The following is a 21,192-nucleotide window of genomic DNA, read 5'->3' on the forward strand; positions in this document are numbered from 1 at the left end:
AATAATTTAAAAGTTGTATTCTAAAAGGAATTCTAATTATTTAATTTATTATTTATTTAAGTTTTTAAATATTATAAAGTGCATAAGATTCTTATAATTTATATATATAAGAACTTTATATTTTATACTAAATAATTATAGTCTCTATTTATAGAATACTTTAATAATTACTATAAGTTCTTTATTATAAATTTAATAATTTAATTCTAGTCTATAGAATACTTTAGAGAAGAAAGTATAAGAGTATAGTCTTTCTTCTTTATTATATTAATTAAATTATTTACTTATAACGTACGTGCATAGTGAGCTGCGCATCATAGTGAGCTGCGCACGTCTACTGCCTTTCTACCTCTTATATAAGTTAATTCAACTACAACGTACGAAATCAATTAAAACTACTTATCACCCTCTTCTTCATCACTATCCCAAACTACTTCACAGGTTCGTGCGTTATGTCCAGACTTTCCGCAATTGCCACATCGTCGCGCGCGTGGTTCAGCACCTTCCGTACGACCCTCCTTCTGAGGGTTATTCTCTCCTCCAGCATCAACACCACCCTTTTCTACTTGTAGTGCCTCTGCTTCAGCAGTATTAAGTGACCCTCCAAGACGTAGTCGTGTTTTTTTTGCCCTCCGGCGCTTACTTAGTACCTCTATCCCCGTACGAAGCTTACGGTTCTCAGCCTCAACAATAGCAAGCCTATGGGCTAACTTGCTAATACCTCTGGCCTGGAAGTCAATTACTTCGTACATTGGTGTTGGTGAGCTACCTTGATGTGCTTGGATCTTCTTTTTAAGAGAGGAAGCACTTCGTACGCCCTCTAGTGCTGTGGTTGGTGTCTTTGCGTCCCAGGAGCCTCGGCTGCTTGGCCGTGAGTTTGATGGTGTTGGCGTCTTTGGCTTGAAATCCAAGCGAGAAAGAACCACTTCAGGGTTAAAAGGTACAAGGCCTGCCTGTCTAAAACCAGCTCGTACGTTGTTTTCGCCCATTGAGGCAAAGAATGCTGCTTTAAAGGCAGGAAAGAAGTCATCCTTAGTAATATGCGAAATCTGCATCCGCATCATCTTCTCGATTTCCTTGCTGTACGAGTGCTTTAACGGGCTAAAGCACCCAACATCAAGAGGCTGGAGCTCGTGCGATGAATGGGGAGGCATGCAGAGAGCAATAATGCTTTGTTCCTTGCAGTATTCGTCAAAGTCGGTCGATTTATGGCTGTTGTGACCATCAAGGATCAAGAGGCGATAAGAGCCCTTCGTACGAGTCCTTGTGCACTGATTAAAGTGCTGTAGCCAATCTAGGCCAATATCATTTGTCGTCCATCCATTTTCGCTTGGATGGATGCGCCATGTGGCTGGGAATTGGCCGTTGGTGTACCAGGAGAGGAGGTGATATTTGCCCTTCACGATAACGTACGGAGGCATCGCCCAGCCATCTGCACACACACCCTGAATGACAGAAACCCATTCCCAATTGCCAGGCTGCTTCGTACGAGGCCTTCCCTTACAGTCAGACGTTGTAACAACCTTTGCATGCAACAGCATTCCCATCAGGAACCCAGTCTCATCAAAATTGTAGATATCGTCATCAAGTATTCCGTACTTTGCAATTGTATTTCGCACGAGTGCAAACCAGCCTTGTATAATTGTAGGATCCTCAGCTAAGGCCCTCTGATAGTCGATTCGACGTCGAAATCGCATTTTCAATTGGGGGACGCGTCGTACGAAGTTCTCTGCCCATCGGGGTCCCGTACGCGTCCCGTCGCGCGCGTTTAGGAGTTAGTCGGCCATTTCTCGTACGTCTTCTTGTCGCAGAGGGAACCCTCGATCGATTAGGTCAATAACTCGTTCAAGAATCACCTCCTCTTCAGTTATAGTCATCTTCATTGATTTCGGTCGCGTCTCGGCTCGTGGGAGTACACCAGCGCGTCGCGTGCGAAGGGTTGATTCAGGAACCTCAAAGGTGGAGGCAGCTCTTCGTACAGACATTTTTGGGTCTTTTTGGATAGCTTGGAGGGCAAGGATAATACGGCTTTCTTTAGAAGAAGAAGTCATGTTCGTACGTGGAGGAAAGTAGGTGTAAAGGTTTAAGAGGTAGAAAGGCAGTGGACGTGCGCAGCTCACTATGATGCGCAGCTCACTATGCACGTACGTTATTTAAATTAGGAATTTAAGTAATAAATTCTAAGCTAATATATTATTTAATTTTCTTAAATATATTATTATATTCTTTAGTCTATTTAAATAGAGTATCTTTCTAAGTAAAATTCTAAATGCACTATATACTTCTTATATAATATTTAAGGAATTATTAATAGAAATTAATAAATTCTAAGAATAATTAAATATTTTTAATATTCTATAGTATAAATTAATCTCTAATTACTTATACTTTCTTTACTTCTATTTTAATTTATTCTAGAGTAATAGTATATTCTAGGAAATTAACTCTTTAAGTATAGAATTTATATTTTTTAACTTCTACTAATAGTTTAACTTCTTAGAGCTTTTAAAGGACTTAGTAAATATATTCCTTATATAGCTTAAGAGTAAGTAAGAAAATAAGAATATTATTAAAGTAAATAATAATAAATATATTAATAAATTTATTAAGAATATAGTTAATTATTATTAAAAAAGTAGTAAGTATATTAGTAAGTTTAAAAAGTATTATAAAGTACTTAAAGAGTCCTTTATATATTTAGAATACTATTTTCTATTCTTTACTTTTCTTTATTCTAATTAAGTTGTAAGCTCCTTTAAAATTAAGAATTATAAATTAATTTACTCTATATAGTAAATTTTAAAATTCTAAAATAAGTAGTAATAAGTAATAATTCTTCTCTATAACGTACACGCATAGCGAGTCGGCCAACATAGCGAGCCGGCCACTCCTTATCGCTAGAAAAAGCCCCTTTTCTAACTATTTATTAAAAAGTAGATTCTTAACTAATAAAGACCTAGTTTTTAGCATTAGATAACGATAAGAGTTAGATTTTAAGAAATAATAGTATTAAAATTATTATCTCTTTCTAGCCTATATTACTAAGCTTACCTCTTATCTAGGCCTCTAGATAAGAGGATTACTAAGAACCTAGGGTTAGGAAGAGACAATAATTTCTACAATATTATTTCTTAAAATCTAACTCTTATCGTTATCTAATACTAAAAACTAGGTCTTTATTAGTTAAGAATCTACTTTTTAATAAATAGTTAGAAAAGGGGCTTTTTCTAGCGATAAGGAGTGGCCGGCTCGCTATGTTGGCCGACTCGCTATGCGTGTACGTTAATACTATTAAACTATTAATAGTTAATATATAATTATAATTTACTATTCTTCTTTAGTATAAATAGAATAAAGTATTCTATTAATAACTTAAAGAGTCTAATATATTCCTTCTTAAAATTCTTATTAAAGTACTTATTAAGTACTTTATATTCTATTTTATTAAGTCTATATATTAAATAGAATTTTAAATAGAAGCCTTTAATAAGTAGTATTTTATAATTATAAAGTTTATATTCTAATAAGTCTATTTTTAATTCTAAAGTAAATAACTTTTTGTACTTTTAGTACTCTTTTAGAATAACTAGGAGTAAATTTAATCCCTAATTTAATACTACTAGAACTACTATTTTAGAAAGCTATATCTCCTAGAGATAAACTATATATTATATTTATTATATAAGATGTTTAAGAAGTACTCTAGAGAATTTATTTAAAGCCTAACTCTTATAGTACTACTTAGTAATTAAATTTAACTATTAGAATTAGCTAGTTCTCTAATTTATTTATAAACTATATTTTTATAATTATATAATTCTTAGAATAATATTAATATTTCCTATTTTTATAATATTAAATTAGAATTCTTCTTTCTAATTATAAATTTATAAAGAGAAGTATACTATCTCTAAAATAATAAGTCTACTATTATACTTAATTTATTCTCCTTTAACTATTTATAATATATATAAGTATTCTTTCTTTTACTATAGTATTTATTATTTATTTACTAGTTTAAGTAAAATAAAGTTTCCTTAAGTACTACTATTAATAATTATATATATTTATTATTCTTAAATTTTAATATTTAAATTAAAATATACTATATTATAAATTGCATATAGAGTTTTATAAATTATTACTATATATTACTCTTCTATTATAAGTATTATTAATTTTTTAACTATTAAGCTTTTTATACTTTCTACTAAGTTTTTACTTTAGCTTTAGAGTAAATAAAGTATTTATTATATTTATATTCTTACTATTCCTTATTATTATTATAGTATAATATAGAATATTTAGAATTTAGAGTAAAAATTGCAATATTTCCTTCTTTATAGTATTATATTATTTAGAATAGGAGTTATTTATTAAAGTAGATATTCTAAATAAATTCTTTAGTATATTATTAAGAGTAGAAGTAGAACTCCTTCTTACTCTTCTTATATTTTCTATAATTATTATTTAAGTATTTAGCTTAAAAGAGGTCTTTATAGTTCTTATAATTAGAGTTTAATAGTAAGTAGTCTCCTAATATAAGTAGTATAAGTAAATAATTCTTTTTATATACTATTCTATAAAATTATACTAATTAATTATTATTCTTAGAGTAAATAATTTAATATTCTAATTACTTTAAGAATTTTAAGTTCTCTTTTTTAGAGCTAAATGTAATATAAGTTTTATAGTACTAATTAAGTATAATTCTATAGTTAAATACTTCTTTAGAATTATAGTTTAAATTATTTAGCTCTTATAAGTAGTTACTTATAGTATACTTATATACTTTTCTCTACTAGGGGGTCTAAATTTATAAGTTTTAAGAATCACTTATTGCAATTTAATTAAATATAATTATTTTAATTTTTCCTTCTAGTATTATTAGTCCTTAAAGTATAAGTCTCCTAATTTCTTTAAATTATTCTATTTAGAGTATTTTATTAAATTATTTATTAATTTTATATATAAGTTTTTAATTAGGGCTCCTTTATATTATAGTAAGAGTTCTTAGTTATTCTTAGGGGGTTTCCTTTTTCTTAGGGGTATTATTCTTCTTAAGCCCTTTTCTTATATTAGGGATCTTTTAGTAAGTAGTAATTCTATAAACTTATTATAGAATATTAATATATTATTAATAGTATTCTTTAGGGGTTTTATATATTCCTATTTTCTTATAGTTTAACTAAATTATAATTAGAGTCTAAGGAGTCTTAGAATACTATTCTAATTATTCTTTACTATTTTAGTAAGTAAAGTAGTTATTATTATAGTATGTAGTCTATAAGAGTAAAGTATAGGGGTTATTTTTATTAGTAATATTAATTTCTTAGTCTTTCTTAAGTACTAATTAGAATTACTACTTCTTAAATTATTAGTATTCTCTAACTATATATTCTAATTTATTATAATTATAGTATTTAAAGTCTTATATTTTATTATTTTTCTAAATTATACTAAAATTTATAGAATTACTATAGTATTTATAAGTAGTACTATTATAATTTTAATTATTCTACTAGTAATTTCCTCTAAAGTACTTAATTTATTTATTATACTAAGGGTAATTCTACTAGAATTATTATTAGAATTACTATTAGTACTTCTTAACTAAATTAACTAGAGTTTATTTCTTACTTTTCTCTTTATATTATTTATAGAGGTAATTATTAATTTTAATAGTAAATTTAGTATACTAAAGGAAGTCTTTTAAGTAAGCTTAAATTAAGTATAGAGTCTTCTAAATTCTACTATATAAATAGTAGTAAATTTAATTTAGTATAAATAAGCTAAGTCTCTTTCTACTTATTATAATTTATTAGAATTCTAGAATAAGGATTTTAGAGTATTTTTAAATTTCTAGAAATTAGTAAATATATTCCTTACTTTACTAGAATAATAATTAAGAGTCTTACTATTAAAATATTCTTTAAGGAAGAGTTTAAATTACTAAAGGGCTTATTCTTATAGGAAGGTTGCAGTATAAATAACTCTCTTAATTCTATTATAAAAATTTCCTTAATAGAAATTCTAATAATTCTTAATTTAAATAAGGAATCCCTTAAGTAGTTTTAGAATTCTATTATAAATAATAAGAGAGTTAAATTTAAGTTTCTCTTATTTATTTATAGGAGTTTAAATAATACTAATAGCTACTTAGAGAATTTAAACTTCCTATTAGAGCTTATTAGTAAGTTAATTCTTATTTTTAAATTCTATTATAGTATTATTAAATATAGTTTATATATATATAATATTATTATTATTCTTATTAATATACTTCTAGAGATTTCTATAGACTTTCTTAGTAAAGTTAAGTTCTTTATTAGAATTCTTAGCTTTTTTTATTTCCTTATTTAGGAATTAAGTAGATTACTTATTTAAGGAGGTATTAAATTCTAAAATAGGAGCCTTAAAAGTATTAAATTATATAGCTATAGTATTATTACTATTTATTAGCTTTATAGAGTTAATTTACTAAATAAGAGTAATTAAAGTATTATAATTAGCTTTCTATAGTAGTATTTATTAGTAAAAGCTAAAGTAATAAAGCTATAGAATAGTACTATAAATTAATTAAATACTTAAATAGTATTTATAATAACGTGGCTGATAAGCGAGTCGATCAGACAAGCGAGTCGATCACCCAACCACGACTACATTACAAACCCAAGAAGACATCAATATCAACACCACTAGATCAATTAACGCTACTAAGAATTCTCTTCCTCAGTCGTTTCTACATCAAACTGACACGTTCGCGCATTGTGTCCTGTGTTTCCGCACACGCCACACCGTCGTTGACCCGATTCAGTCCTTGGCTTACGACCACTCCTCCGACGCGTTTCCTCATAAACCTGTGCTGTTGCGTCCCTCTGCGACTGTATATCCTCTGCATCAGCTACAGTAAGACTTCCTCCTTGCTGGAGACGCATTTTCTTAGCTCTCCGACGTCGGCTTAGTGTGCTGTTTTCCTCTCGAAGAGTTTTGTTCTCCGCCCTCAGGAATGCATTCTCATGCATTATTCCTAGTGTTCCTTTAAGAATATAGTCAACGTCGTTATTGATAGGTGTTGGGGAGCTATTTTGATGACGGGCAATTCGATCCTTGATCAGTGTTGACTGAGAAGTTGCTTCTGTTGGGTTGTTTGGTGTCCTGGAAACCCAAGGGAGCGGTGTTGTTGGAAGTGATCCTGGAGGCGTTGGAGTGCGTAACTTGACGTCCAGCTTTGATAATACACTTTCTGCACTCAGAGGGACAAGCCCGGAGCCTCTGAAACCTCCCTGGATATTCTTTCCCGTAAGTGCTTGTGTAAAGGCCTCACGAAACGCTGGAAAGAAGTCTTCCTTCGTAATATGGGTTACACCTCGCCGCATCTTATCCTCAATTTGTCGACCGTACGCCGTTTTGAGAGGCCCAAAGCATCCTACATCTAAGGGCTGAAGTAGATGAGATGAATGAGCCGGCATACAGAGTGTGACGATGTTACTCTCCTGACAATATAGCTCAAAACCTGCGGAGTGGTGGCTTTCATGCCCATCGACGATGAGGAGGCGATGAGGACCTCTTGCACGTGGCTTTGAATGACAATCGAAGTGTTTGACCCAATTTAGGCCTATCTCGTTTGTTGTCCATCCGTTTTCAGATGTTGCGATAACCCAGTCGTGTGGGAGATCTGTTTCAGTGTACCAGGTTGAGAGGTGATAATGGCCTGCAACGATGATGTATGGCGGGACGCTGTAGCCTGACGAACTTATGGCTTGGATAACTGTAACCCATTCCCGATTACCAGGCTGCACCATTTTCGTGTTTGATCGCCTTTCAGCACTCGTTACAACCATGCCAGCTGCGATCTGGCCCATCATGAAACCAGTCTCATCAAAGTTGTAGATATCAGACTCTTGGATACCGTACTTTACGATTGTGTTCTTCACAAGGGCAAACCAGCTGCAAATAGCCTGTGGATCTTCGCATTGGGCTCTCTTGTAGTCATACTTGCGAAAAAAACGCGTCCGAAGCTGTGGTTGTCGTTTGATGAAGTTCGACGCCCAGCGCTTCCCAACCGGTCGCGCGCCACGGTCGGCAAGCAGGTGATTGGCCATTTCTTCAACACCACTGATCCGGGGAGGAAACGATCGGGCATCTAGGTCAAGAATGTACTTAACTAGCTTCTCTTCTTCAAGCAGCGTCAAATTCCGTAATTTCGGCATGATGTCGCGTCGCGAAGGTTTTCCATTAAGTCGGTCGCGTAATGTTGTGAAGGGTACTGAATAGATCCGTGCTGCAGCTCGAATACTAAGATTTGGAGTGTTTTTAATCGCTTGAACCGCTAGGATCAATTGCGCTTCTTTGTTTGATGACGACATTCTTTATGGTCGATGGACGTGTGTTGAAAGCGGGAAGATGGTATGATCGCGGTTGGGTGATCGACTCGCTTGTCTGATCGACTCGCTTATCAGCCACGTTAATACTTCTGTATTAAAGAGATAGTATTTATAACTTTCTACTAAAGTATATAGTTTAGAATAGACTATATAAACTAAATATAGTATTTATCTTCTAGAAGAAATAGTAGAAAAATAGAAATTATACTATTAAGCTATATAATATTTTATATAATAAAACTAAAGTTTTTATTAATTTCTATTAATAATTCTATATTATAGAGAATTAATACTATACTATATTTCTAAATATTTTTAAGAATTGTATAGAAGAACTCTATCTATATTATATTAATCTAATTAAAAAGTAGAATAAAATATATAATATACTAAATAAGTATTTTAATATTAAAATTAACTATAGTCTCTATTAAGCTAATTAAATTATAATATTCTTTATATAAGTTAAATAGGAGAATTCTAATAAAATACTTATAGAGGTACTTAAAACTCTTCTTAATAAGATACTCCTTATATAATAAGCCCTTAAATTAGAATTCTAGAGTAAAATTATACTTTTATATAAGTTACTTAAGTATACTAAGGAGTACTTAAATTTAGGACTACTTTTAGTAATTTTAAAGTAAATTATATATATAAAGAGTTCTTCTCTAATTTTAGAGTATTACTCTAAGTTACTCTTAATTAAAAGATACTTTTATATAATATTTATTTTATAAATAGGAAGTATACTTCTAACTATAAGGGATATTTTAAATAGCTATATAATAGAGGTCCTCCTAAATAACTATTTAATAGAGGGAAAAGCTAACTCTTTATAAAGTAAGAACTTATTTATATAAGTAATAAGAGATATTTTATCTATAAGAAGGAAGGCTATTAATTTACAAATTATATAAATAATAAATATAACGTACATGCATAGTGAGCGGATCAACATAGTGAGCGGATCACCTTTCTCTACCTTCCTACTATTATTGTAAGTTAATTCAGCAGCATCGTACGAAATCAATTAAAACTACTTATCATCCTCTTCTTCAGAGGTCTCCCAAACTACCTGACATGTTCGTACGTTATGTCCAGTCTTTCCGCAATTGCCACATCGCCGACCGCGCAATTCACCCCCCTCTGTACGAGCTCCCTCCTGACGCACATTTTCGCCTCCAGCATCAACAATACCCTTCTCTACCCGGATTGCCTCTGCTTCAGCTGCATTAAGGGACCCTCCAAGACGTAGTTGGGTTTTTTTAGCCCTCCGACGCTTGCTTAGTATCTCATTTGCCGTACGAAGCCCACGGCACTCAGCTTCAACAAGAGCTAGTTTGTGTGCTAACTTGCTAATACCTTTAGCCTGCAAGTCAACTACTTCGTACAAATGGGTTGGTGAGCTATGTTGATGACTAGTAATCCTTTTCTTAAGTGATGCAGAGCTTCGTACGGCGTCATGTGCTGTAGTTGGTGTCTTTGGGTCCCAGGAGCCCTGGCTGCTTGGGCGTGAGTTGGATGGTGTTGGCGTCTTTGGCTTGAAATCCAGCCGGGAAATAACTACTTCTGGGTTAAAAGGGACAAGGCCAGCCTGTCTAAAGCCAGCTCGTACGTTTTCTTCACCCATTGAAGTAAAAAAGGCTGCCTTAAAGGCAGGAAAGAAATCGTCCTTAGTAATGTGCGTAATCTGCATCCGCATCATTTTCTCAATTTCCTTGCCGTACGACGCCTTTAGTGGACTAAAACAGCCAACATCAAGAGGCTGGAGCTCGTGCGATGAATGGGGAGGCATGCAAAGAGCAATAATGCTGTGTTCCTTGCAGTAATCGTCAAACTTGGTGGACTTGTGGCTGTTGTGGCCATCAAGGATTAGGAGCCGGAAAGCACCCTTCGTACGAGACTTTGTGCACTTTTCAAAATGCTGTAGCCAATCTAGGCCAATCTCATTTGTAGTCCATCCATTTTCGCTAGGGTGGACGCGCCATTGGGGTGGGAATTGGCCATTGGTATACCACGAGAGGAGGTGATATTTGCCCTTGACGATGACGTACGGAGGCAGCGCCCAGCCATCTGCACATACGCCCTGAATGACAGAAACCCATTCGCGATTGCCAGGCTGCTTCGTACGAGGCCTTCCCTTACGGTCGGAAGTTGTAACAACCTTTGCGTGCGACAGCATTCCCATCAAGAAGCCTGTCTCATCAAAATTGTAGATATCGTCATCGTGGATTCCGTACTTTGCGATTGTGTTTCGTACGAGGGCAAACCAGGCCTGCACAATTGCAGGATCCTCAGCTAATGCCCTCTGATAGTCGATTCTACGTCGAAAACGCGTCTTTAGTTGTGGTTGACGTCGTACGAAGTTCTCTGCCCATCGGGGTCCAACACGCGTCGCGTCGCGTTCGTCAAGGAGGCAATCAGCCATATCTCGTACGTCGTCAAGTCGCGGTGGAAATCCTCGATCGATTAGGTCAATAACTCGTTCAAGAATCACTGTTTCTTCTAGCTCAGTCATCTTCATTGATTTCGATCGCGTTTCTTGTCGTGGTAGTCGTCCGATGCGTCGGTAGTTAAGGGTTGAGAATGGGATCTTGTAGATAGAGGCTGCTTTTCGTACGGATAGTTTTGGGTCTTTTTGGATAGCTTTAAGTGCAAGAATAATGCGGCTTTCATTTGAGGAGGATTCCATAGTCGTGCGTAGAGGAAAGTTGTTGTAAGGAGGAAAGGTAAGAAAGAAGGGGAAAGTGATCCGCTCACTATGTTGATCCGCTCACTATGCATGTACATTAAGTATATAAAAGGCTAATACTTTTAAGTATATATTATTCTCTACTAGGAGTTATATAATAACTTTGTATTATTTAATAGTATTATTTTCTCTCTATACTAAGGACTTAGCCTTATAGAGAAATAATTTATTGCAGTTAATATAATAAGACTTATATATAATTAGTACTATACTCTAAACTTGCACTAATAACTTTATAAAGCTATTTTAACTATAAATATAATATTAGACTAGGCTTATACTTAATAGTATTAGCAATTAAAGTTAAAGAGGCCTTAACTATAGAGGTTCTAGATTATAGAGGCCCTAAACTTTATAGCTATTAATAATATAGATTTTAATAAATGCATAGCTAGAAAAGACTATATATCTTACTGCAAAGCTAGTACGCATTCTCCCTATTATACTATTACTAACTACTTAACGTATAGAATAGCAATTCCCTAAGTGTATAGTAATTACTTAGAAAGATAACCTTAATACTTAATATAACTAACTTATTCAGCCTTCTGCAGAATGCTACCTTTAACCCTATTAAGGTTATTGCACGCCTATACTAGCTAGCTAAGCAATAGAAACAACTTGCAAAGAAATACAGTATTTAGCATACTAGCTAAGTAGTTAATACAAAGTGCAACTACTAATAGACGCTTAATAAAGCTATATTTACCCTAATTATCCTATAGGCTAACTTAGCTACCCTAAGAAATAAGTAGCAAATTAACTTTAAAATTAACTAGCTTAAAGGCTATAAGAATAGTCTAGTTAATAGTATAGCTCTTGCAGATTTACAGGTAAAAGAAGCTATTAAAATAATTAATTAGCATTTAGGCTAGTACTAAGGCGTCCTTTGCACTATACAGTATGTATATTACAGCTAGTGCCTATAGGAAGAAGAAGCTTAGGGGATAGACTTAGTTAATAATAGAGAGGTAGTAGTGTGTAGAAGTAAGCTAGATAGAAGGGAGTAATAAATACTAGTTCTATTAAATACAGCAATTTTCATACAATAGAATACTCTAAAGGGTCTCCTTACTTCCTTATATATTAAATTTATATAAGTTAGTAGTATTAGTATAAGCTCTTTAGTTTAGTACTATATAAAACTACTCTATATAACTATAGCTTTTAGCTCTACTAATGTGCAGCTTATTCTACCTATTAGCCTACAATAGTCTACTAGGAGGGCTATATTAATTTAAAAGTATAGTATAGTATTAATTCTCTTTAATATAGAGTTACTAAAAGAAGCTAATAAAAACTTTAGCCTTATTATATAAAATATAATATAGCTTACTAGTATAGTTTCTATTTTTCTACTATTCCTTTTAGAAAATAAATCCTATACTTAACTTATATAGTTTATTTTAAATTATATACTTTAAGAGACAATTATAAATACTATTTCTTTAATAGAGAAGTATTAAATAATTTTAAAATTATAAGAAACTATTTACCTCTCAAGTAAAATATATTTCTAGTAGTATATTCTATATAGCTAATTACTAATTTTAAATAACTAATTCTTAATTTATCTATATATTATATAAGTATTTAATAGAGTCTATTACTAGTTTAGCTGTAGTTTAAAGAATAATTAGTTTAGGATTTTAAATAAGTGTATTTATAGTTATTAAGATTTATTCTAGAGTAATTATTATATAAAGTGTAAGTTATATATTTTAAATATTAAACTCTTACTTAATTTCCTTAATTAGCTTAACTAACTACTCTAAGATTTTCTACATTAAGAGTAGTATAAAGAATTGTATTTATACTATAACCTCTAATTCTACTTAACCTTTCTTATTAGAGTAAATAATAAAAGTTTTAAGAGTTAAGATAAAATAAAAGTTTCTAGAGTATTTTTTATTAGCTTCTAACCCTTATTAAAGCCTATTATAAAACTATATACATTTTACATAGGAATTTAATTTTTTAAAAATAGGTAAAAAAGTGCCCTTTAAAGTATAATAAGGAAGTAGGTAACTAGCCCTAATAGGTAACTTACTATATAAGTACATTTTATAAATTACAGCTCTTTAATTATACTCCTCTTATAGGTATTTAATATAGAATCTAGAGTATTAGACTTGTTAATTTCCTATGTACTCTATTAAAATATTTTAGCTAAATAATTGCAAACTAACTTCTAAGTCTTCTAAATCCTAAATAATTAACTAACTGCAGTTACTATTAAAACCTACAAATAAGTAAGCTCTTTATAAAGCTTTAATAGCTCCTTACTAGCTTTCTCCTCCTTCTTATTCTACTTCTATTACTAAGTATTTAGCCTCTAAACTATAAACTAGTTAACTTATAAAGGAAAATTTACTAAATAAAAAATACTTCTAAATTAATACTACTAAAATACTATTATAAGGCTTCTTTACCTTAATACATATATAATAGTAAGAAAAACTCTTACTAAAATAATAGGCTATTTTTATATAAAAATAATAAGTATAAAGTATATTAGTAATAGTAAAATAAGTATTTAAAAATTTAAAAAGTATAAAATACTTATAATTCTTTCTTTCTATTTTTTAAAACTTTAGTTTTAATTTTTATTTTTTTATAGAATTTAATATAGTATTAGTATTATAGGAAAATTAGGAAGGAAGTTAAATAATTTCCTAATTTAAGAAATACTATCTACTTATCTAATTTTAAGAGTAAGACTTTTAGAGAGGAGACTTAATATTATAATTTAATAAATTATAAGTAATATAGCTCTATTAAGTAAAGTAAAGTATAAGTAGTATAGTATTTATATAAATAAGAAATAAAATTATATAAATAACTCCTTAGAAATAGAAGAACTAAGGAAAATTATATAAAGATAAAAAGGAACAATAAATAATAAGTAGTTTATACTAAAGACTAAATTTTAAATTATAATTTAAAATTAAAAACTAACTTTAAAATATTAATTTTAATAATAAGACTTAAGAATATAAGAATATTTATTCTATATAAATAAATTACTTTCTATAGCTCTTTAGTAATTAACTTTATAATTTACTCTACTATAGGTAACTCTTAAATTATCCTTCTATTATAAAAGATAACTTATTTATACTTTAAGTATATAACTAATTACTGCATTCTTACTAATAAGATTACTAATAAGCTAGGAAGACTTTAATACTATTTATTAAGTACTAACCTTAGCTATTTATTAGTAGAAATACTACTATTAGATATCTAACTGTAATACTATATAGTGCAACCCTAAGTACTAGGCCTTTGCAGAAGAGTACTACCCTAAGCGCTAGTTAAATAAGTCTAATAGCTCTAGAACCCTATTTGCTAAGGATGTTTGTAGTAGCTAGCGCCTGCTCTCCCTAGGCTCTTGTGCCTGCATCGGCTGCAAGATGACGCTACAGTTGCTCCTTGTTGGTTGATAAGATTGTCTTCTTTTTTGACATGACCTTGGAGAATCGCGACATAGTCTGGGACAGGGATGTTAGGGATGTTAGGAGTTGTTTTATGTGGTACAATTTTGACATTTGCGTTAAGGTGGACTATGCGCGCAGATAGGATGGGTGTTATTGTGCAGAAGAGAGTTAAAAGAAGGTAAAGACAGGGTCTGCATTGTCTTTACTTGCAAAAAGTGTTGTATGGTTATACAGTTGATGTCTGTTGATGATGTTTAGAAGATATCCTGAATTCTCTTCTGCACTCTACTAAGAGGCCCGTGACTCCTACGACGCCTTTCTCTGTGACTGTTTTCTCAAGTAAAGGCTAGAGTTTACGATACGATTAATTCCACTACTCATATAAGAGACCAAGTCCTGTTGTCCCTTAAACACAACCGAGGGTCTGTTAATAAAGAGCAAACACGGTAGGAACGCAACTTTTACATATTCGCGATTGATGTACATAAAGGGCGTTGTAACCCTTACGATGATTTGGATGGAATAGAGGAATTGACCTATAGAGTGTAACGCCAAGTAGGGATAGCCTTAGGCTCATAGAAAAGGGGCTCTAATAGGTTGAGTATACTAAAAGGTTTTTCCTATAGATATATGTACACACAAACAAAAACATATGTCTACGGAGTTATTTTATACATACACAATCAATCTACTGCTAAAACTCTTTTTGTTTCAACAGCATCTTATACAAGCCGTCGTGGACGTTAGCTCAACAGCTCTACGCCACGACCATGTTCACAGGCCGAGGTCCTTCTTCAGACCAGGCAACACAGTGCCCATGTTGAAGTTCCAGATCAGCGCGCTGTTGTGCCCTGCCCAGACCGCACCGGTCCAGTACGTGTTCCGCGCGCCCTCCAGAGCCAGGAACTTACTGTAGAACCCAGCCTTGATCTCCTCTGCCGACACGCGCAGGCTGTACGGGCTGTGGACCGCGGAGAACGGGAATGTGAGCTTCTCCAGTGCGTCTGCAGGTACGGCGCCTACAGCCGACAACGTCGCAAGACTCTGGCGTACTACAGCCTCCCCCTTAGCAGCAGTGTTTGCAGCGTCAGGGAGGCCAACTGTCACAAGGAAGTTGTTGGGCGAGCCGTACGCAACGAAGCCGTAGGGACCTGGGATAGAGGGCTGATTGTAGGGCATATGGACGCCGTAGTTTTTCAGTGTTACGTTCAGGCCAGGCACGTTGGCGACGGAGGCCCAGCAGCCCAGGGAGGAGAACTTGGAGATAAGGCCTCTCTCCTCGGCGGTGAGATCGAAGGCGCCAACGTTCTCGAGCGTTGGTGGGGCGGCGACCAGGAGCTTGCGGGCGCGGATGAGCTTAGGCGGCTGGCCGGGCTGCTGGATGAGGACAGTGACGCCGGTGGTGGTGCTGTTGATGCGGACGTCGCGTTGGACCTTGACTACGTCTGCGTTCAGGAGCACGCTGTTGCCAAGCTCAATAGCAGCAGCATCGTATAAGTCCCTGGTTTTGCCGCTAGCAGGGAGGATAAAACTGCCAAAGAGGTTCTTCAGTGCACCCTGGCCAAGGCCCTTGATGCCGTACAGCGACGGGATGGTAGAGAGGTCGCCTGTAAAGTAGTTGTACATAGCAATAGTAGGCATGAGCGCTGTAAAGTTGTACTTTTGGGCAAGCTCGCCAAACGGAATGGTAAGCTCCTCTGGCACAGGGTCTGGGACAAGGAAGCCCTCGTCAATCCAGGGGTACTTGGACAGGACGTTGGTCGAGTACGACTGCAACGCAGCCGTCAGCTGCTGCTGGGCTTCGGCCGAGGTGTTCACAGCAGGGATCTGTGCGCCAGATGTGAAGTCGTAGGTGTACGTTGGGCCAGCAGTGCCAAGCGGGCTGCCCCTGACAATGGAGACATTGAGGCGGGCGAAGTAGTTGCTAGCGACTTCAATGTTGTCAAAGACAACGACGCCGACGTTGGTAGATTTGCCCTGCGGGTCTGTGTACGTCTCGGCGTGGCCGCCGATCTGGGACTTCTTCTCGATGACGGCGACGGTAGCGCCGGCATCCCGGAGCTGGATGGCTGCGTGGATGCCGGCGGAACCACCACCGAAGATGGCGACGTCGACGTCGATCTTGACCTGGGTTGCGGCGGCGAACTGGGCGAGGGCGAGAGCCCAGACCGGCGAGGCGATGAAGGAAAGCTTCATGGTTCGGGGTAAGCGACTGATAGCGAGGGTAAGGCGGGTGCGTGTTAGCCACCCAGTGTGGATGACGTCCGAGTGTTATAAGACGCGTGAGGTCAACCGCTAACCCAGCTATATTGGAAGCTGGCTTGTAGTGAGAAAAGTAGTGAAGGCAGCCAGACCTAGCATGGCGAACGGTGGCTGTATATAAACATTCGCAAATAACCGAGCGCCCATTGTCGCTCTAAAGGTCTGCGTTCCCAACACAGCTGGCTGGGAGAGGCCCGCAGGAGTTCGTATTTCGGAGAATATCACTACATGCTAGGAGTGCGGGAGCGAGAAACCCGCCGACTGCTTTGCGCAGGAGCGGGAAATCAGCCGAACAATGTGCTCAGGAAGTGCTGGGGAAGATTTAAAATTGGGGTGCGATCAACACCGAATTTCCAACTTAAGCAACGACCTGTTTAGCTCTACCAGCTGAACAACCTTTAGAATTGCAATACACAAGGGTCTATTTGATATTGGATTGACAAGGGTTACTGTGAAATTAGGTTAGGCATGCACAAAGGGCCTGGCGCCCCTTAGGATAACTTAGGGGAATAACGTCAAGTAAAGACAGCTGCAAGGGATCTTCTTAGCTGTAGGCTACTTAGGCCCTACATAGAAGGCTGTTCCTATAGATACACATACAGACACTTAAAATACATCTATTTAACCTATTACTATCTGTATACAATAATTGTTGTTTTACTCTAAATAATGCTATTTTCTTAGTATATCTTAATATCTACATTATGAAGCAGTATACTAAACATAAAGTTAGATAGGTCCTTAAGAGTATTACAGATAGTAGTAGTCCCCCCCCTTACAGCTCTAGTAATGTAAGGTTAGGGTGTTACAACCTAACAAATTACAGGCGGCAAGAGCCCCACCCAGCCAGCAGGATGCAGGCAGCACAGCCTTTGTATAAATAAAAGACAGGGTCAGGCAGGTAACTTCCCTAGAATAGAAGAACTATATTACAAGTTACGTGAATATAAGATAAAATTAGATCTATATACAAGAAATATAGCACCTATACGCTAAGGATACAGTACCTATATAATAAGAGTATAGTACCTATATATTAAATATACAGATACCTCTAGAATTATAGGAACAAACTTGTATATAGAATAGACTAAATGCACTTAAGAATAGACTTCTATAGCTCTTTAGTAATTATCTTTATAATTTACTCTACTATAAGTAACTCTTATATTATCCTTTAACGTGGCTGATAAGCGAGTCGATCAGACAAGCGAGTCGATCACCCAACCGCGATCATACCATCTTCCCGCTTTCAACACACGTCCATCGACCATAAAGAATGTCGTCATCAAACAAAGAAGCGCAATTGATCCTAGCGGTTCAAGCGATTAAAAACACTCCAAATCTTAGTATTCGAGCTGCAGCACGGATCTATTCAGTACCCTTCACAACATTACGCGACCGACTTAATGGAAAACCTTCGCGACGCGACATCATGCCGAAATTACGGAATTTGACGCTGCTTGAAGAAGAGAAGCTAGTTAAGTACATTCTTGACCTAGATGCCCGATCGTTTCCTCCCCGGATCAGTGGTGTTGAAGAAATGGCCAATCACCTGCTTGCCGACCGTGGCGCGCGACCGGTTGGGAAGCGCTGGGCGTCGAACTTCATCAAACGACAACCACAGCTTCGGACGCGTTTTTTTCGCAAGTATGACTACAAGAGAGCCCAATGCGAAGATCCACAGGCTATTTGCAGCTGGTTTGCCCTTGTGAAGAACACAATCGTAAAGTACGGTATCCAAGAGTCTGATATCTACAACTTTGATGAGACTGGTTTCATGATGGGCCAGATCGCAGCTGGCATGGTTGTAACGAGTGCTGAAAGGCGATCAAACACGAAAATGGTGCAGCCTGGTAATCGGGAATGGGTTACAGTTATCCAAGCCATAAGTTCGTCAGGCTACAGCGTCCCGCCATACATCATCGTTGCAGGCCATTATCACCTCTCAACCTGGTACACTGAAACAGATCTCCCACACGACTGGGTTATCGCAACATCTGAAAACGGATGGACAACAAACGAGATAGGCCTAAATTGGGTCAAACACTTCGATTGTCATTCAAAGCCACGTGCAAGAGGTCCTCATCGCCTCCTCATCGTCGATGGGCATGAAAGCCACCACTCCGCAGGTTTTGAGCTATATTGTCAGGAGAGTAACATCGTCACACTCTGTATGCCGGCTCATTCATCTCATCTACTTCAGCCCTTAGATGTAGGATGCTTTGGGCCTCTCAAAACGGCGTACGGTCGACAAATTGAGGATAAGATGCGGCGAGGTGTAACCCATATTACGAAGGAAGACTTCTTTCCAGCGTTTCGTGAGGCCTTTACACAAGCACTTACGGGAAAGAATATCCAGGGAGGTTTCAGAGGCTCCGGGCTTGTCCCTCTGAGTGCAGAAAGTGTATTATCAAAGCTGGACGTCAAGTTACGCACTCCAACGCCTCCAGGATCACTTCCAACAACACCGCTCCCTTGGGTTTCCAGGACACCAAACAACCCAACAGAAGCAACTTCTCAGTCAACACTGATCAAGGATCGAATTGCCCGTCATCAAAATAGCTCCCCAACACCTATCAATAACGACGTTGACTATATTCTTAAAGGAACACTAGGAATAATGCATGAGAATGCATTCCTGAGGGCGGAGAACAAAACTCTTCGAGAGGAAAACAGCACACTAAGCCGACGTCGGAGAGCTAAGAAAATGCGTCTCCAGCAAGGAGGAAGTCTTACTGTAGCTGATGCAGAGGATATACAGTCGCAGAGGGACGCAACAGCACAGGTTTATGAGGAAACGCGTCGGAGGAGTGGTCGTAAGCCAAGGACTGAATCGGGTCAACGACGGTGTGGCGTGTGCGGAAACACAGGACACAATGCGCGAACGTGTCAGTTTGATGTAGAAACGACTGAGGAAGAGAATTCTTAGTAGCGTTAATTGATCTAGTGGTGTTGATATTGATGTCTTCTTGGGTTTGTAATGTAGTCGTGGTTGGGTGATCGACTCGCTTGTCTGATCGACTCGCTTATCAGCCACGTTATATAATCTTAAAATTATAGGAAACTATTAATCTCCTAAGTAAAATATATTCCTAATAGTATATTTTATATATTTAATTACTAATTTTAAATAACTAATTCTTAACTTATTTATATATTATATAAGTACTTAATTAAGTTTATTACTAGTTTAGCTGCAGTCTAAGGAATAATTAGTTTAGGGTTTTAAATAAGTATATTTATAATTATTAAGATTTATTCTAGAGTAATTATTATATAAGGAGTAAGTTACTTATTTTAAGTATGAAACTCCTAAGTAATTACTTTAATTAAGTCTATAATTTACTGTATTAAATTTTGTATAGTACTAATATAAAACCCTCTTATTTTAAGAATTTATTTAAATATAGTAAGCTCTTTATTCTTCTAAATAGTAATAGTAAAGTATAATACTTAGAAAGGCACACAGTATAAATATATAGTATTAGTATATATTCTATACTTAATTTTATAAACTATTATTTCCCTTTTAAAATACACTATTAATACAACTATAGTAAATATTAACTTTTAACTTCCTAATAACTATAGTCTAAATAATAATAGCTATAACTACTTATAAACTCTTCCTAGTAGTAAGATACCCTTTTAGTATACTTGTAAGTTACCTTTGCAAAGGGCTTGCAAGAATTATAGAGATAGCTTTAAAAAGGTTGCAAAAGTAGTTAGTTAGCTTTGCAACTTTAATAGAGATAGCTTTATTATTAATATTAAATATAGGGCTGCACTAGTAGCTTCTTTCCTTCTTATTAAATCTACTGTAATACTTAAAATACACTTAAAAACTAATAATACACCTATTATTTTATTATACTATTATTAAGCTTAAAATTAAATCATACTACTACTTAAATATAATTCCTACTAGTAGTATTTAAGTATTCTAACTGCATACTATAAGCTAAGTTAATATACTTAAATATACTAAATTAAAAGCTCTTAATTTATAGAGTATTATTACTAATTATAATAAAGTATACAATTTAACTAGAATAATAATACTAAATCCTTAGCTATAGAAGAATAAGATTAAATAATATAGTACTAAAAATATAAACTTAAGGAAAACTACAATTTAAATAAAATTACAGTAGTTTACTATTATAATTATTAGTACTAAAATACTATACTTACAATATAGTAATAGGAATAAACTAGGGGGTATTATTAATAAGTTAATAAGAAGGCAAAGTAGAATCTTAAAGGGGAAGTATAGAATACTAGAAAAAGAGGCCTTAGAGAAGTTAATAAAGAATTGCAATAAGTATAAAGGGTAGGTTTTAGC

General features: G+C 34.9%; 1 protein-coding gene across 1 annotated transcript; it reads right to left on the reverse strand.

The window, feature by feature from the left end:
* Positions 1-15,356: 15,356 nt before the first annotated feature.
* CH63R_05482 (Flavin-containing superfamily Amine oxidase) lies at positions 15,357-16,778 on the reverse strand (the record flags this gene model as incomplete). The annotated part of the gene is made up of 1 exon (XM_018300457.1): positions 15,357-16,778. One exon carries the CDS (start codon positions 16,776-16,778, stop codon positions 15,357-15,359), a length of 1,422 nt encoding a protein of 473 aa, XP_018158307.1.
* Between the last annotated feature and the right edge of the window lie 4,414 nt (positions 16,779-21,192).

This window comes from Colletotrichum higginsianum, chromosome 4, assembly GCF_001672515.1.
Source record: "Colletotrichum higginsianum IMI 349063 chromosome 4, whole genome shotgun sequence".
NCBI classification, from domain to species: Eukaryota; Fungi; Ascomycota; class Sordariomycetes; order Glomerellales; family Glomerellaceae; genus Colletotrichum; species Colletotrichum higginsianum.